General features: G+C 37.7%; 1 protein-coding gene across 2 annotated transcripts; it reads right to left on the bottom strand.

The window, feature by feature from the left end:
* Positions 1-64: 64 nt before the first annotated feature.
* On the bottom strand, positions 65-16,092 carry vill (villin-like). Of its 2 annotated transcripts, XM_055037198.1 has the most exons (20): positions 15,939-16,092; positions 13,761-13,935; positions 8,412-8,495; positions 8,234-8,308; positions 7,921-8,120; positions 7,522-7,630; positions 7,157-7,267; positions 6,859-7,064; positions 6,678-6,756; positions 6,481-6,579; positions 6,216-6,369; positions 5,621-5,721; positions 5,388-5,525; positions 5,121-5,279; positions 4,748-4,927; positions 4,481-4,626; positions 4,211-4,355; positions 3,919-4,107; positions 2,138-2,398; positions 65-513 (listed from the first exon to the last, which is right to left on the bottom strand). In XM_055037198.1, the coding sequence occupies exons 3-20, from the start codon at positions 8,481-8,483 to the stop codon at positions 400-402; spliced, it is 2,538 nt and encodes an 845-aa protein (XP_054893173.1). In that variant the 5' UTR covers positions 8,484-8,495; positions 13,761-13,935; positions 15,939-16,092; the 3' UTR covers positions 65-399. The 2 variants fall into 2 exon arrangements, with proteins under 2 accessions (XP_054893173.1, XP_054893174.1); XM_055037199.1 differs by lacking the exon at positions 13,761-13,935.
* Between the last annotated feature and the right edge of the window lie 606 nt (positions 16,093-16,698).

The following is a 16,698-nucleotide window of genomic DNA, read 5'->3' as shown; positions in this document are numbered from 1 at the left end:
CAACTTTGTGCCTCCAACATGTTAGCATTTGCAGTAGTTCACAAATAATAGCAGCTTTACTCTCTTAGTGGTGGTTTTCTCTTTATTTGTTACATTTTGATTCATGGTAAGAACAGAGAAAACTTTTTTAGGTGATCAGCTTGGATACATTTGAATGCTTTAATAAGAAGAACACATTTATTAAATAACAAAAAGTCAATCAGGTTCTAAGTAGATTTTTTCTTTATGAATCATCTGAGCTTTCTAAACAGTTGAAAACATTTAAGTGAATAAGTTATTCAAATAAATTGCTGCTCCTCCTGCTTCTGTCAACAATGGCAACAATGGCTTGGATTTCTCGGTATCTTGGACGGACCGGTTCTAACGCCTCTTCTGTGTACTCCAGAAGACAAATCCTTCCTAGAAGAGTCCTGCCTTTTTCTTTAGGTCGATCTGACGCCACTGGGGCATACCCAGAAACTCAGACCGACTTACGCCGAGCAGGCTCTCAAAGTCCTCGTCAGACAAGTAGTCCTGCAGCCAGAAGAGAGGTTAGGACACGGTTAGGCTGAACCCTCCTGGTCACAATGTGTTATTACAATAGTCTAGGTTTAAACAGAACATTTACAGCAATCTCAGCAGAATAAAGTATGTCACAACAGTTACACCATGGGTAGATGTGAAAAATTTAGAAATAAAATTTGACAGAATTCAGGGTGAACAGGATTAACGATACAAGAAAACAAGCAACCATCCCCATTTGGTGAAAAAAAGACATGATGCTCCAACTTCCACATGATTCATGGCACCTCTCATGATTATGTAAAAAAATGAACATATCTTTTATTACCGTTTCATAATTTCACACTTATCTTTAATTTGACTAAATTTACTCACTAGGTGAAAAAGAAACATCTTAAAACTTCTTAAAAGGTTATTGCTACTTTTAATGAAACTATGAACTGGTGACCTGTTCAGGGTCTTTCCTTCCTCTGCCTGTCTCACTGGAGAGACAGAGACCAGTCCCCATGACCATTTACAGATAAGTGGGCATAGAGAATGGATGGATGGACTGATAGCTAAAAAGAAACACATAGGCTAATTTCTTAATACCATTCTTACTGAAATAAGAGAACATGTCTTTCAAGTTTGGGAAATACTTGGGTGTACATAAATAACTGCAACAAGAAAATAGAAACCAAACTGAAATGACTCATGTCTGGAATGAGACTAGCAAAATAAAACTTGGGGCTGTTTTAAAAATCTCTTTCATTCATTGTCAGAGAACTAGAGCAACAATTTAATTTTAAGATTACAATATTATGTTTCAGGCTTTTTACACTGCTTACTTTGTTGTAGAAATATCTAACAATTTTGATCTTTTTTGTATCTATTCTGCTATTTTGTATTTGTTGTTTTGGTCTTTGTTTTGATTTTTAGCCTACTTACATAATGACCAGTGTTTCATTTCTATGTGTCAGAGTCTATATTTTCTGTTCATTGTTCTGCTCTAACCTTTTTCCTCATCTTGAGGGGTTTGATTTACTTCCTGTGTTATCGTCTCACTATCAGTTACATTTTCAGCTTGTGGATTTTCAGTTAGAGAGATATTTAAATTACAACCACTTCTGGGTTGGTGTTTTCTGAGTGAGGTGTGGACAGTATGGTACTGTAGGTAAGGCAGGTAAAATAAAATCTCCAAAGCTTGCTGTTAGAGTACTGAAAATATGAAATTTTTATACTTCATTGGCAGGGACGCCAATAAATGTACCTGTCATTGTATCTCTTACAGCAGAAATTTGATAAGTTCTGTTTCTCTTTAAAAACACACATCTGCAGTATCTTCTATGTCTCCTGTAGTGTTATTCCACAGATGACTCATAGCTGCAGTCTTTGTTCCTAGCACAGCAGATCCATACTGACACTCCCATGCACACAGTGCAGAAACATGTGCAAAAATTACAAAAATATTTATATACATACACCTGATTTTTTTGTGATTTTAAACATTTTAACTTCTTATGTTCTATCAACACCCCAGTGTGTTCTTGAGATAATATCTGTTTGGCTTTCTCACTAATTCATTAATAATCAAACCTTTACCCAAGTTTAAATTTTAACAATAAATATTATGTTTTGCTATTTTCTCCAAACCCACCTCTCGCTGGCTGGGGTCCACTCCCTCTGGAAGCTCACTGGCGGGTACATTAATGAGCAGCTTCGATTCCACAGACATCCCACTACCACCAGCTGGGGAGGAGGTGCCTCTGAATGGGCTGGTGGGAGTGTTGGACTTGGGTGACATCAACCCTCCGTGGGTCCTGTACATTGGGAATGAGCTTGAAGGCCCTCCAGGAGCACTGTAGCCTCCAAAATCTGTTGCATCAATGCCTTTATTTAAGCTGTCAGCATTCAGCTCCTTCAGATAAAAACAAAATAAATAAAGATTATACTGGTGGAATATAGGCATTCAAATCAAATGTTGGATCGGTAATATTAGAACAGGAAGTCAATCATTTACTACAGTCATCGCAGAAATAGATGCTGTATCATTCAGCTTTTTTTTAAATATCCTCATTGGAGTTTCTTCGCTTTTGAGAAGATCAGCTTTGATTAAAGAATTAGTCGGCAAGTAAAACCCTCCTCATCATTAAATAAGACATCAAATCATCCATGTAGGAGCAGGTGTGCTGTCTGATTTCTGAAATGATTCGCTCATGTAAGGTTATTTATCCCAGTCATCTGAAATCTGGAATTTTTGAATGCCATTTGAATTCATAGTGCATATGTTCCTAATTCATCCAGGGTCAACATGCAGGCTGTCATTTATACTGTTCCCCCCTCTAATATTTAGATGAATGTTCCCATTGGAAAGTTGAAGAAGAACTCCTTTCTTTTTATAGAGTTCAAGAAGATCCTGGTGTAAATATTCTTCAACTCTTCTTGTTAGAAACGGTAAAGCTCACTTTAATAGATTATTTTCCTGGCACTACAAATCTCCAAAAGGAATTAGGGCCATTCTTTAGCCAGTCTAGAACTTAGTTTTGTTCTTTGTTTGAGGTGATTCCCTTATACTATTCTTAGATTTGAAAGATTCATCTTAACTGCTCCAAACATACTTCATCAGGTTGAATTGCTTAAATCTGTCTTGCAAGACCATACATTTTCCCTGGAGGCATCTGGCTCATCCATCTAAATAATTTTAATTAGTCTTGAAGATGTTACATTTAATAGGAGTTATTGTCTGGTCCATGGTGATGTCTATCACCATGCTTTGAAATGCCTCCTTGCTGAAATGAGCGACACAGATAAATTTTCCTTGTTTTGGGCTCATGGGACAGTGTTGTTGGTGTTTAAGCATCTTTCACAACACATTAGGCTTGAACTATGGGTTGTTCCTGAACATTATACCCAATTTCCCTACTATCTAGGGGTGAAAGCACAATGATCTCCAAATAACACATAAAAGTGTTTTTTTGAAGGATTGAATTAACCTTCCTCAAATGTCCTTCTTAAGCCCAACTTCAACATGAATGAAAATGGGTGAACTATGTTTGAAAACTGGGTCCATGCCATGAATCTGATCTATTTAAACAAGCTCCATCTTTTATGCCAAGCAGACTGGTCAAATATGTAGTCAGAAATGCCAGATAATTGTCAAGGTTGACAAAAATTTTGTAATCATTGTTCAGTCTTCTAAGGGACAATTAACAATATGGCGGAGGCAGGGAGTGTCTGCACATAACTGAGCTTTTATGTTTTTACTTTTGTGATTGTAAAAAAATAAATAAATTCAAACAAATGTGTTCATATTTACAAAAAAGATCAGTTCAAATGCATCACTAAAACCCCAAAATGGGTCTGATATTCATTCATGCAAAAAGTCTACGGTATATTTTTGACTATTGTTTTGGTTGAGTGATCTCCAGGTAAACCTACACTCCACTTGAAAGGATCCCATGCGTTAAACCAGCCAGTAAAGGTGAGCGGCTCATTTCCCTGTTTCACAAAGAGGATGGCTGTGTCAGGGTCGCGGCCAGCCGGATGTGATTTCAGGTACTCGTGTGCGCTGTTCCAAGACTCTTTGGTCTCAGTTTCATTGGCAAACTTTCCAACCCACAAGAAAATCTGAAGAGACGCAAATAAAGAGGACATGAGATGCAGAGGCTAAGCGCAGTACTTCACAGTGTATGTTCGTCGGCATGTATCTGCAGGAACTTCTCCCTCTCACCTCCTCCCAGGTGTCCAGCAGCATCACGTCCTCTTCGTCCAGATCACTCTGGTCAAAGTTATAGACCTCGGTTATCCTGAACCGACCCGTCTGGTTTGAGCACTCAAACAGACGGGGGGAGTGAAGTGGCTCTTCTCGCTCCAGTCTATATGTAGCAAGAGTTGATGAAATGACATTTTTACCAAACGTAGTTTGATAGTTTATAGTTTTGAGAGGAGAAAAACACAAAACGTCTCTAATTCTGTAATTAAATGCTTTGTCTTAGTTGACCTCTTGTCGCTGGCGTAGGGAGCCTTTCCCCCGAGAGCAATCCAGAACTCAGCTGGCTCCTGGCCCTCCATCACAACCTCCTTATACTGCCTAAACAGGCGGTCAGACATTTCTGTGGCCATCATCCTCTCATCTCCACTACAGCCCTACCGACATGCACAATTTACACAAACATAAGAACACATGTCGAGCAAAATGCAATTACTTTAAACAACATGGTACTGTAATTGTTAAGCTTGCTTTGCAGCTTTAGAATGGGATCCATACCTTTCCATACCACAGATAGCATTTCTGAGGGGTCCTCAGCAAGAACACGTCGTTGCTGTTTAAACATGAGGCCCTTGCTGGAACTTCAATGGCCTTTGTGTTCAGCTCAGAGGTTCCTCTAACCTGGAAGAGGCTGGCGGTGGTGTTAGGGGTGACTGCTCCAGCCCGACCTGTTCCTCCCTGCAAAAACACACATTGCTATTATTGCACCTGTACACCAATGGGGTTTTCTTTATTGTTATTTGAGAGCCACAGTTTGGAATAATGTTGAGAGCCACAGTTTGGAATAATGTTCAAACCTCTCTACAACTTTCTCCTTGACTTGTCAATGTTACTGGTCATAATTTGGTATACAGTAGTGTACAAATCACACCTCAAAGATGATGAGTTTTCCTTTGAAGATAGCCAGGAAGTGGCGAGGCTCCTTTCCCATCATCACTCGGACCTGGACAGGGGCTCCGTTGTACATATTGTCAACGGCAACAGCCTGGTAGGCGCAGGCTGTGATCTCATCTTTGCTGGCATGGCGACCCTGATGCAAAAGATTTAAGGTCAGCACAAAGAGCGGGTTTGTAGCTTTGTTTGTACAACAGGAAGAAAGAGTGGGAAAAACTTTAAATTGTTTTCTGTTGAAACTGACCAGCCACATGTAGAGTATGTGCTGCTCTCTATTTGACACGCGGTATGTGTACAGCACCAAGTAGCAGTCCCCTCCATAAAACTGCCCATGCATGTTTGGCTGGACCTCAGCCAGTTCCAAATTCTCAATGCGCCACACCTGAAAGGGAGAAAGTAATTCTTGAGATTTTAGTTCTTCTTTATGACAGTCATAGTATGACTTTATATTTTTACATCAAAGTGTGTACTTTGTACCTTCACTTCTCCTGAACCATCATCAACCAAGTGCTGCTTCGCTGCCATGTCAGGGTGAGCATGGAGCTCCATCACGTCAAACTTCACCTGCTCAACCTTGGCTGTATGGTAACCCAAATGATGTGATAATAAATTAAAAAAATGAACTCAATTAGTCATCTGCAACTAGTAAAATTATTGTCTGAAATCAAATTAAAATGAATCAAGGTTGTACACAAAAACAGGTGTCCTGAAAGTGGTGAATGATTTAAGCATGAAACAAGATGGTTAAAAACTCACCGATGTTATGCCAAGTTACAAAACTATTTTGGCCTGTCTTATTAAAATAGCTAACATCCTTTAAATAATATTTAATTGATAACTATGTGGTCTTGTCTTTTATTTCTCTGCTTTCTTTACCTCTTTTATTTCTCATTTTTCATTTTATTTCAAATAAAAAGTAATAAAAGATGTTTTTCTGACACAAATTGTGTCAGGAAAACATTTGCTTTTTATAGTTTGCATTGGTGAGTTTTTAACTAAGTGAAAAAAAATCTGTCTGGCTTGCATTCTTAATGTAAGTACATTCATTATAACTTGTTATTGGTGATATTACCTATCTTTCCAACAGTGTGGGTGTTACCCAGTCCAGTAATTTGAGCTTTTTCCCTCCAGTTTTTGAACAGGTGCTTAAACATGGCTGACTCTCCTCCCTCACTCATCACCTCCACACTGGTGCTGGATGGATAGTTTTTGGTTTTAATATAGTTCTGGTGAGAAAGAAAATGCAAATGTGTCAATTACAGAGATCTAAAAGACAAATAATAATGAAGACAGAGACATAATTCAGATTTAGTCTTGAATTATCTTTAGTTTCATACCAGTGCTCTCTTCATAGCTTCTCGACGTTCATCCTTTGAGGCCTTTTTGCCCTTCCAGACCATCACGTTAGAGCCTCTGTTGTCCAAAATATAACAGTCCTGACACCAGTGACAAACAAATAATGACATGTAAAATGTTCTATTTTTTTTAACAAACGGCTTTAGAGGAAAAATTCAAGGGGATTAAAAGTAGTTACACCAGAGCGTAGCAGATCTTGTGTCAGAGGCTGTATGCCCACTTCTTGGATCACTATGTTCCCAGCGTTGTCGTACACACTGTTGACAGACAGGAGAAATGTATGGAAGTATAACTCTCTGAAATAATATCGCAATCATGATGCATCAGTGGAACAAATGATCAAACATTTGTGTTCTTACTGGTAGAGTCGGACGTTGTTGTTCTGGTCCTGGTCATGTTTGTCATCAGGAACAGCCTTCTTCAGCTGGCTGGGTCTTTTGCCGAGAACATCGGTCATCATTTGTACCAGCTCTGGTGTGTCCTTCTCACGTGCTCCCTCCACGACGACGACGTCAGCCCGACCTCCACGCTCCCTGTCCCGGATATCCTGAGCCAGCAGCACCGCCTGCAAACATAGTGCAATAGAATAGAATAGAATAGAATAGAATAGAATAGAATAGAATAGAATAGCTGCTTTAAATGCACTTCTGCTCATACCTTGAGCTTTTCCCTCCTGTTGCATTCAGGGCCATTCCACTGTATGATGGTTTTTCCAAGGTCCAGAATAAACACATCTCCATTGTTAAAGCTGTTCCAGGACACCTCAACCTGCAAACAAAAATGGAGTTTTAAATGAATTTAAATGGAAATACACCATTGTAGAATACCACACAATCACAGCTTTGCTCAGTTTATTAACACCTCCAGTGACAGCTACAACAACAAATCTGCTATAATTTGTTAAACTGGAGCATCAACACCGCTTTGGTGTGACTGTGCGAAGTCTTAGATAGCAGCAGTGGGAGGTCCAACATAGACTGTAGTAATGCCTTTTATATCCACAACTATTCTTCTTTACAAACCTCTGCAGCTGACACATGCTTCCTCCCTTTGACGTGCAGCAGCCGTACGATGTTGTAGACATTTGTGTCGACATGGTTAAAGCCTGACGCCACTCCACCCTTCTTGTATCTGCGGAGAGATTAGTGACCAAAGTTCAATTGTAATAAAATAAAACCTGAAGCTGCGTTTGTTGGAAAGACACGACGTTTTTTGAAAAGAAAAAAAAATCTGAGAGATTTTTAATGAACTGGATTTTTCTGAGCTATTCTTCAAAATAGAAAAACATAAACATTTCAGACAAAGTGATTAGCAGTATAAACCGTGTTTTAGGGAAATTTTAACATAGTTAAGTGTGTGTGACCTTTTGAGTTTCTTATAGTCCCCCCTTAACATCGAGGCAAGTGTACTTTATGACTTACATCAGACCATTTTTAAAGTAGCTCCTGAACTTTGGTGACTCGAAGCCCTGCACCTCTCTGTACTGCACTGGACTTCCTCCCAGATACTCATCCAGCTGGGAGACGTAGAGAGCTGCAGATCCCTGCTCGTCCTGAGAGGAGGACTTTCCTATCCAATAGTGGATGTCGATCGACTCTCCCACACCCTTATTCTTTTTTATCTGTTTTGTTGTTGGGAATTGATAAAGGCGCATGGGTAAATGATTTACAGTTGTACACGTAATCTCATCAGTGCTGAGTCTCGTTAAATTAAATCAACCAGTGCCATACTCACATTCAGAATAATGTAACAGTCACCCTCAAAGAAGTTACCGAAGACCTTGGTTGGAACTGGAGCCATCCTCATTTTCTGTATGAAGAAAACAACAACACTTTAACACATGGAAGCAATATTTGCAATATTTTGTGAAATGCACTGAAGATGCTTATTCATGTTTTTAGCATTGCCTTACATTGATGGTCCATATCTGGAGGCCTGGCTTCCTATTGATGTTTGCAAACATATCTCTGTCCTTGCTGTTCATCTTTGCAACAAACTAAAAAAGCACAAGAGGGAAAAAAGTGACTCTAATTTAATTTTTTGTGATCTATGGAAGAGGATTTAAGGAAGTTACAGACAATAATGACAAGGAATCATACAGGAGATTATTTTTGAGTAAACAATTTGTATCAGAATAATTGTATGGTTATAAACTTAATTTAAATTAAACTAAGACAATCACTTGACTATAGCAATGAATGTTTTCATTTGGAAAGAATTTTAAGGTTACAACTTCTGTACTTCTTTATAAACTTTAACATGAGATAAATATGATATAAGACAATATTAAAAGTTGAAAATATACTTCAACTTTAATCTTGATATAATTTTATGATTAATCAGTCTCACTAGTACCACTCAGGTGGCATTACTGCCAGACATATACAATCAAGAAACCCCTCAAATAGAACCTGTCTGACAATATGAAGTAGGCTAAAAGATCTAGATAAATTTAAGACAATACTACCCACATCTGTCATTCTGGAATGGGTTAAAAAGTAATTTCTAAGTCTTTTGAACTTCAGTGAGAGTCGCTATGAACAGAAACTCTAACCCAGAACCAACTCTATGGCCCTGCAGACCTACTTTGCTTCAGTAAAGTAGGTCCAGATCTCTTCTGGAATCACAACCAGAAGAGATCTGGAAGCATGCTCTGTTTCTCCTTGCTGCAAATATTGAGGTTGGTGTGCCTGTCCACAATTTTAAATGTTGGGTTTGAGAGCTGTTGCCATCACACATGCAAATGGTGGTCATCCAAGGTAATGCTGAACCACGAGTGCAAAGTATGCAGGGGTGAAACCGACGATGACACCCCAATTAAACTCCATCAAGTTCGGCTAAATCCTCAAACTGGATCTACTGTACATATCATCAGCTTCTCTGCTTCAACTGATGACCCATAAAATGTCAGTGAACACAATCACTTCAAATGTTATATTATACCATATATCCATTAATGATATCCACTCAAGACACACAAGACCCTTGTAAAATCATATTGCAATAAACCTTTCAAATAGTTGATGTTAGCCAGTTGGTTCAGCTTCTGACTGCAGAATGAGCCAAACTCTTCTGGAATATCACGATTTTGGTCCATGTTGAATACAGCGCACAGTTAATGCAGCTTTGCCAACTACGCATTCAGGACACAAATTTCTCATCAGATCACATCCCAAAAATACTCTTAGATTGAAACTTAATGACTATGGAAATCACTGAAGTACAGTATTCTCACATTTAAGAAGCCAGTTACAGCTGATACAAAAGTTGAAACATGTTCAATTTTGCTGCTGCGTAGACATGGTCATTAACAATAACACATAATTAGGGTGTGGCAATTAAATGGTGATCAAAAGGGGAAAAGGTTGTGCCACAGAAATATATCTCCAGATCATTACACATAAACCAGATTATATTGATATATGGCAGGATGTTTTCATAATTATTACTCTAAATTCTCATCTGAATGTTGCAACTGAAGTCAAGTCAATTTTTTTGCAGTTTATTACTGTTGAGTTTTGTTAGTCTCTGTTAAAATTGAAGCATCCATTTCCTGCTTTTGGCTGAAAGGAGTGACACCCAGTGTGGTTCTTTTCTGCTATAGTCCATCTGCTTCAAGATTCTCTGAATTTTCAAATATTTTATTTTGATTACCTTGTTTGCAACGAGTGATTATTAGAGCTGCTGATACCTTTCTGTCATATTGAACCAGTCTTAACTTTTTTTTCAGACCGTTCTTTGTAAACCTAGGAAATAGTTGCATGTGGTTGGCAGCAAGCATGCAAACCTTCAAAATACCTTAAATATTTTTTCCTTCCTCATTCTGATGTTTATTCTGAATGACAAGTCATATGACACCTGTCATATGGCAGACATCAGTAAAATAAAATGTTTGTCTAGCTTCTCTGTTAAAAAAAATCTATTGAAATAGCTGCAATATGATACTTAAATGAAACATTCATATGTTGAAACTAACAATGGTGAAAAACTCAGTAAGTCGTAACTCAAATACTCAAAGGGCAACCACAAAACTTTTATGAGACTTTTTCAAGATTTATATTCTCTGTCATTTCAGGGAAAAAGATATTTTTAAAATATCTAGAAGATATTTTTGAAAGATTACATGACTGACTGTGAGGCAGCTGTGGCTACACTAATGAGCGTCAGTCTGGAGTCAAAGCAGCGTGCAAGTCCTGCAATCAGCTGTGCTTTAACAGCCGCTTTACTGAGATATCAGAAACAACAGCGATGATAAGCAAACATTGAACACAGGAGTACAGCTGTCACCCTGCATGACTCAGTGGGATGTCATGCTACTTTTAATGGATGACGACGACAAGAGCATGATCAGTTTTCTGCCTGATTGTCATGTGTCCACAAAGGCTTTGGGTTCATTTAGTCCTCAGATACAGAGCCTTTGAAAAAGCTTTAATACCCCATGGACCTTTTCAGGTTTTGTCACGTGATAGCAAACTTCAGTACATTTTACTTAAATCTTATGCAAGAAACCAACAGAAGATTCTCTGTAAATGTGAAGTAGAATAAAAAAGATGTATAAATTTCATTATTTTTTTTTACAAACAAAAATCTGAAAATGTTTTAGGAAAGAATCAACAAATTCAGAAATCACAAGAAAGTTGGAGTCTTTAAATCTACCTAGCTTGCAGCAAAGAGAAGTGCAATGAGGACACAAGTTGTCAACTATAGGCACTCCCACTAAAACTGTTCAAGTAATTTTGATTACATACATTATCTATCTGTGCAGCTGCAGATATCTTGTAGATTTGAAAAAACATTGGCACACAGGCAAGAAATCAGCTCATTTCTGCAAGTGGGCCAGAGTAATCTTCAAATGTCATTCTTTTCTACAAATAGGTTACTGTCTAAAATGTACAATATGACTTGTACATTTTCGTTGCAACAAATAAACAACAGGTGAAACAAACAATGAAATCAGTACATGTAATTTAAAAGTAAAGCATCAAATGATGATAACAAAATAAATCCTTTTATTAATTCTAATACAGCCAGTTGCTTTTAGAAGTCACCTCATTACAATAGTACATCTGTGTATAATTTAATCTCAGAATAAATACAGCTGTTCTGTTAAGAGAGCATTGTTGATTGAACAGCATCACAAAATCCAAAGAACACATCAGACAGAACAGAGTGAAAACATCAATCAGAGAAGCAGCCGACTGTGGATGAGCTGCAGAGATGCTCCGCTCATAAAGAATTTGGTGGAGGCACAACTCAAAAGACTTTCAGCTTGCAAGGTGATTCTACATTTTTAACCAGTAGAGCTGAATATACTTCTATTTAAACATTAAAGCTTGCTGTTGTAACACACAGAATCTGAAAAGGTTGAATGGATGGGAGACATTTTGAAAGGCAATGTGTGCACACATCTTGAATTACACCGCTGATAGTGTCTCCATTGTTTTGCACAGCTGATTACTAAAGTGAGATAGATCAGGCCCGCTGTATTCCACCAGAATCTTAATAAAACATACTATTAATATTAACAGAGTTCTGCTATTGCCTGACCTGATAGTGAGGGCTTGGCTCAGGCTGGAGAAATGTTTGCAAATGTAGCATTTTATGCATCAATTCATTGGGATTTTCATTAGGGAGACAGAGTCTACATCTTTTTAAGTAAACTCTGTTGAAAGTGACTTGCTGTGACAAAGGACTCTGTCGTGAAGCCCTTTCACACTGAGTTCAAATGGTGTGCTGATCCCTCAGGGTTGGGTTTCCAGCAAACACGTGAACATTTATCTGTAGTTTATGACATCAGACTGGCTCCTTCCCCAAAAATGGAAATGATAGTACAAAGTATTTAAGGCATAGTTCAAAATGTACCTGATATCATACAAAAATACAACTGTGATGTTAACCATAAACCACAGATTTATTGTCTTCATATCAAATTGCAACTTGAGTCTGCAGCCTTTATTACTGGTAAGGAGTTTATTTGAAGGATACAGGCCTCTAATGGTGTGCAGGGGTGAATGAAAAAACAGCTGAATCATGCCTAGTGGATGAGGTCTGGAACTAGTCCTAATGTCCTTAGGCTTTTCTTTATGCAATCATTCAACATCATCTTCAGCAGCAGAGCAGCCTTTCTATTTAAGTTTTCTCTCGCTGTTTATCAATTCACACAAAGTTTCAGTCAATTCTTAGACAGTGTTTGGACAAAATAGGTCTTTGGTGGTTTCATTTCCACTGACGCCACATGCTTGCTCCAGAGAATGGGCTGCTGCAAAGTCATTGACTGGATGCAATTAGCCATGCTTTCTTAAACATACATTGTTAAATATAGGAACAAAAACGGAAATTGACTGCATTGTATTAGAACTAGGCTTGAATGTGTCTACAAATAGCTGCATTAGTAGCTTGGTATTTGATTAGATCACAATGGATGGATTTAAATATATATATAAACTGGATATGGGTTGGACATGTTTATCTTGCAAATTGCCTCGACAAAACATTAGTTGTCAGTTGCCAGCATTTGAATGAACCTTCATTAAATTAGCAAGCAATGATAGTTTTGGTTGACTACAAATTAGCAAATAAAACTAAAACACATTGGTTGCACAAAACACTCAATAATAGGGGAGGTATTGCATTAAACAAGGTCATTCTAAAAGTCACATTAAGCAGATCTAAAATTAAGAAAAGGGATAAACGCAAGTCATAAATGAAGTACTGACATACTAGCAATAGTATTCACAGCTCATATGAACATCTATTCAGAGTAAATTCACCCTTAGTTTACACATAATTTAACATTTGACTGAAGCCTGCAAGAAGAAGTAAACAATAATTCCTATTCTCCATATTATTTGATTAGCTGGATTCAGGTGACTGCTGTTGAAGACTTTTGTTAATTCCTGTTGTGAAAATCCATTTTGCTCGAGCATCATGGATGAAAAAGCAAATAACGGATTGAAAGAGGAGAGAAGGATGGCATCAAGTAAGACTGGTTTCCAGTCAATTAGCAGCCGCTGTCTGTTCACTCAGCCTGCACAATGAGCTTTGCCAATGCCACAAATTAAACGCATCCCAATTTTACTGTCTCCAAATCAAGCAAATCAAATGTGAAATGCTGATGACAAGACTTTAAAATAATAACAAAACAATCTATCTTTTTTCTGTGATTTTAAAGTGTAATTTTTTCAAACGGCAGTAAATCATAAAAACCAACAAAAATATGTTCAAACTAGTGGTAAACTTGGAACATGAGAATTGTTCTTACCTTGTGATCTGCTGGATGTGGTGATTACCTCGATGTCTCCTAATCAAAACAGATTTGTGGATCTAGTTATGTATTAATAATCTACTGCTGGGCTTTCCTTCCACCAGTGTGTGTGAAGCAGGCAGGGTTTGATGTATTTGTGTCCACACCCAGGTTTAACCACACCTGCAATTTCCTGTCATGATATTTACATTGTGACAACGTTAAATGCACCTACTCTCACCACCTCCTACACGCAAGAGATGACAATAAAGGGGACATTGTGACCTGATGTTTGCCATTTTGTGGCTTGATGATTATGATTTATAGTTCGCTAAAGGAAGAAAGCTCACAAAACTGTTCCTCAACTGAGTTGGATTCAAACTCCTGCTTTTGCTTTAAGAAGGTTTTATGAGTTGAGTTAATGTTCAACAGCAGCTCTCAGCAACACGGGGGAAATTACAAGGGCCATGAAGCTTATTATTGCACAAGTGTTACACCTCCAAGGCAGTGAAATCAGACTGAAGGAGCTATTAAAGGCATAATCAGGGAATTAGAGATTCTCTGACTCACTTGAGAAGTAATTTCAGATTTCTTGAAAAATGTGTAAAGCAATGGTGGATTTTGATATGTACAATATGGTTTCCACCGAGGGTGCAATACTATCAGGGGGGTAACTCAAAGCTTTGTCAGGCCATCCAAAATTAAGTCTTCGACTTTGATTAGTAGGTCTAGTAAATGTTGAGTCCGCATCTTCTCTCCCTTATATGCATAGTGTAAGCTCTGTAAGATGACAGGCTTGGGGAGCTTTTTAAGAGAATTTGTGAACCCTGAGAAGATGCTGGCTGAATCTGGTTATAGAGCTTCATTATCAACAGAAAAATGAGTCTTGTGCTGCCAAGGACTGAAAGGCCACTCAGAGAGGAAAAAGTAAGTTTTCCAAAACTGAACAAAAAAAGCAATCACAGTTTGCAAATAAACTTAGGGACGAAGACTATGGCTTTTTGGAGATCTGCCTTGTTGTCCAATTAAATAAAATATAAATGCTTAAACAACAACCATTGTTATATTAGAAGAAAAATTTTGCCTAAAAACAAAACCCCAACTATGAAGCATGGAGGTGACAACATTGTATTGTGGGGGAGTTTGATATGGGACGAACTGGTGCACTAAACAGAATTGATGTGATTATGAGGAAAGAACATAATGCCTGTCAATCATGATCGACGACAATATCAGTCTTAATGTGTTGGAACTTTCTATAGTGTGGCAGAACAGGGTTTTTTGTTGTAGCTTGTCAAAGCTTGCAGTAGTTCAAAAGCTTAGCAATTGTATTATCAAAGAGGAGTTAAAAGTGTTATGTTCACTGATAATTTTGTTTCGTTGCATCAAGAATTGTAAGTTGAATGATAATAAAAGGACGCCACATCTTTGAACTGGTGCCTGACGCAGTTTTTTCTGATATAAATCACCATGCCTTTTAGTTCAAGTCCAAACTGAGCTAGACCATAAAAAGTTTAGTCTAGTTTACATCAAAAAGCTTAAAGGTTATATGCATGTGTATACCATTGTTATAAACATTAAAATGTCTACTTTGTCTACATTTGGTGCAGATGGAGAAGCAAGCCCTGAATGGCAGATGTGCAGAAACCACCAGTGTGTTCTAGGAGGGACAGTCATGCAAATTGGTGTTTATGTTCATATGCAAAGCATGAGGCTTATTCACACTCTGCATCCAAACTTATTTGCAAATCTTTGAGATAACAGAGTGAAACACTTTGCAAAGAGCAAATGTTAGTCCTTTGCCAAACAATAACATTAAAGTGTTGTTACAGAAGCTTAATAATTCATCTTAAACTTCAAGAAATGTCTGCTGTTACGTAGAGTTTATTTAACTTTGCAAAGGCAAGCCACTTCACATGTGAAAAACAAAAGCTCTTTAATTCCACTGATGGATCAGCTTTGCCTATTTTCAAAGTATGTGAACAATCTGTCAGGTTCTTTTACTTTTATACAGCTATCAAAGATGAATCATAGATTAGACTACCTTATGCTTTCTCGTAGATATGCATCTTCTGCATTTATTTTTTTATTGAAATAGGATTGTAGTGATAATGCAGTCCCTCACAGGGAATCTGAAGAGTTCATTGTTACATAACTAATCTATTATCAACTTGAACTCAATAAAGTTGCACTCACCTTCAGTGATGGCACCTCATTTCTTCATTCAGTCTTGAACTCCATTCAAAATCTAACATCAGTTGCACTTCATGAACTTTGGCCCTTTCATATCTGAAGGGAAAAGTTGAAGGTTAGAAGGAAACACCGACAGCAGGAATGCTCCGGGCTTGAACAATAAGCCGTATAATGCCTAATCCACCAGTGCAACTCAGCAACGTAAGCAGAAGGCAAAGGTCCACTTTTTGACTTGGTTGCACATTAACTAGTTTATAATGGTGCAATTAATGCACCTGCATGCGACTGAACCCTGCAGACAACACAGCTCAGCAGGATCCTGCTGAAAGATAAGTTTATAATTAAAGGGACTTTTAAAACAAGTCATGAAGTAGTGGACGAAGCTATTTGTTGAGAAATTGAGATTATATCAAATTTATACTTCTTCTAATTGGTTTTATATTAATACTACTTATTTATTTATTTTCTTGCTTCTTTTCTCTTTGGCCTCAGCTGAGTTTTATCATAGTTTGATTTTCAATGTAAAAGCATCAAACAAACAAACTTGATCCCTTTGAGTGACCAACACTGATAACTTGATATGAAAAGATACTTAAAAGTCATGGCTTTGCATTCCAGCAGATACAGTGTAAATTTAAGACTAAGTCTAAGTCTCTTTAAGACTAAGTCTAAGTCTCTTTAACATTCTTGTGTCACGATAAAGGCATTATTTGTGTTAAGTTGTGCAATATGTGTGCAATTTGAAAGCAGGTTCTCCAGTAAG

This window comes from Poeciliopsis prolifica, unplaced genomic scaffold (assembly GCF_027474105.1).
Source record: "Poeciliopsis prolifica strain line A6 unplaced genomic scaffold, Auburn_PproV2 SCAFFOLD012, whole genome shotgun sequence".
NCBI classification, from domain to species: Eukaryota; Metazoa; Chordata; class Actinopteri; order Cyprinodontiformes; family Poeciliidae; genus Poeciliopsis; species Poeciliopsis prolifica.
Note: the sequence above shows the minus strand (reverse complement) of the source record. Positions and strands in the feature narration are given on the sequence as shown.

Excerpts from the sequence above, each read along its gene's own strand:
- vill (XM_055037198.1), bottom strand. The coding sequence starts at position 8,483 with ATGAACAGCAAGGACAGAGATATGTTTGCAAACATCAATAGGAAGCCA. Across the intron at positions 7,631-7,920 it reads TACTTTAAAAATGGTCTGAT|ATACAAGAAGGGTGGAGTGG; the intron begins GTAAGTCATAAA and ends ATCTCTCCGCAG. Across the intron at positions 5,280-5,387 it reads ACATACTCTACATGTGGCTG|GGTCGCCATGCCAGCAAAGA; the intron begins GTCAGTTTCAAC and ends CTTTTGCATCAG.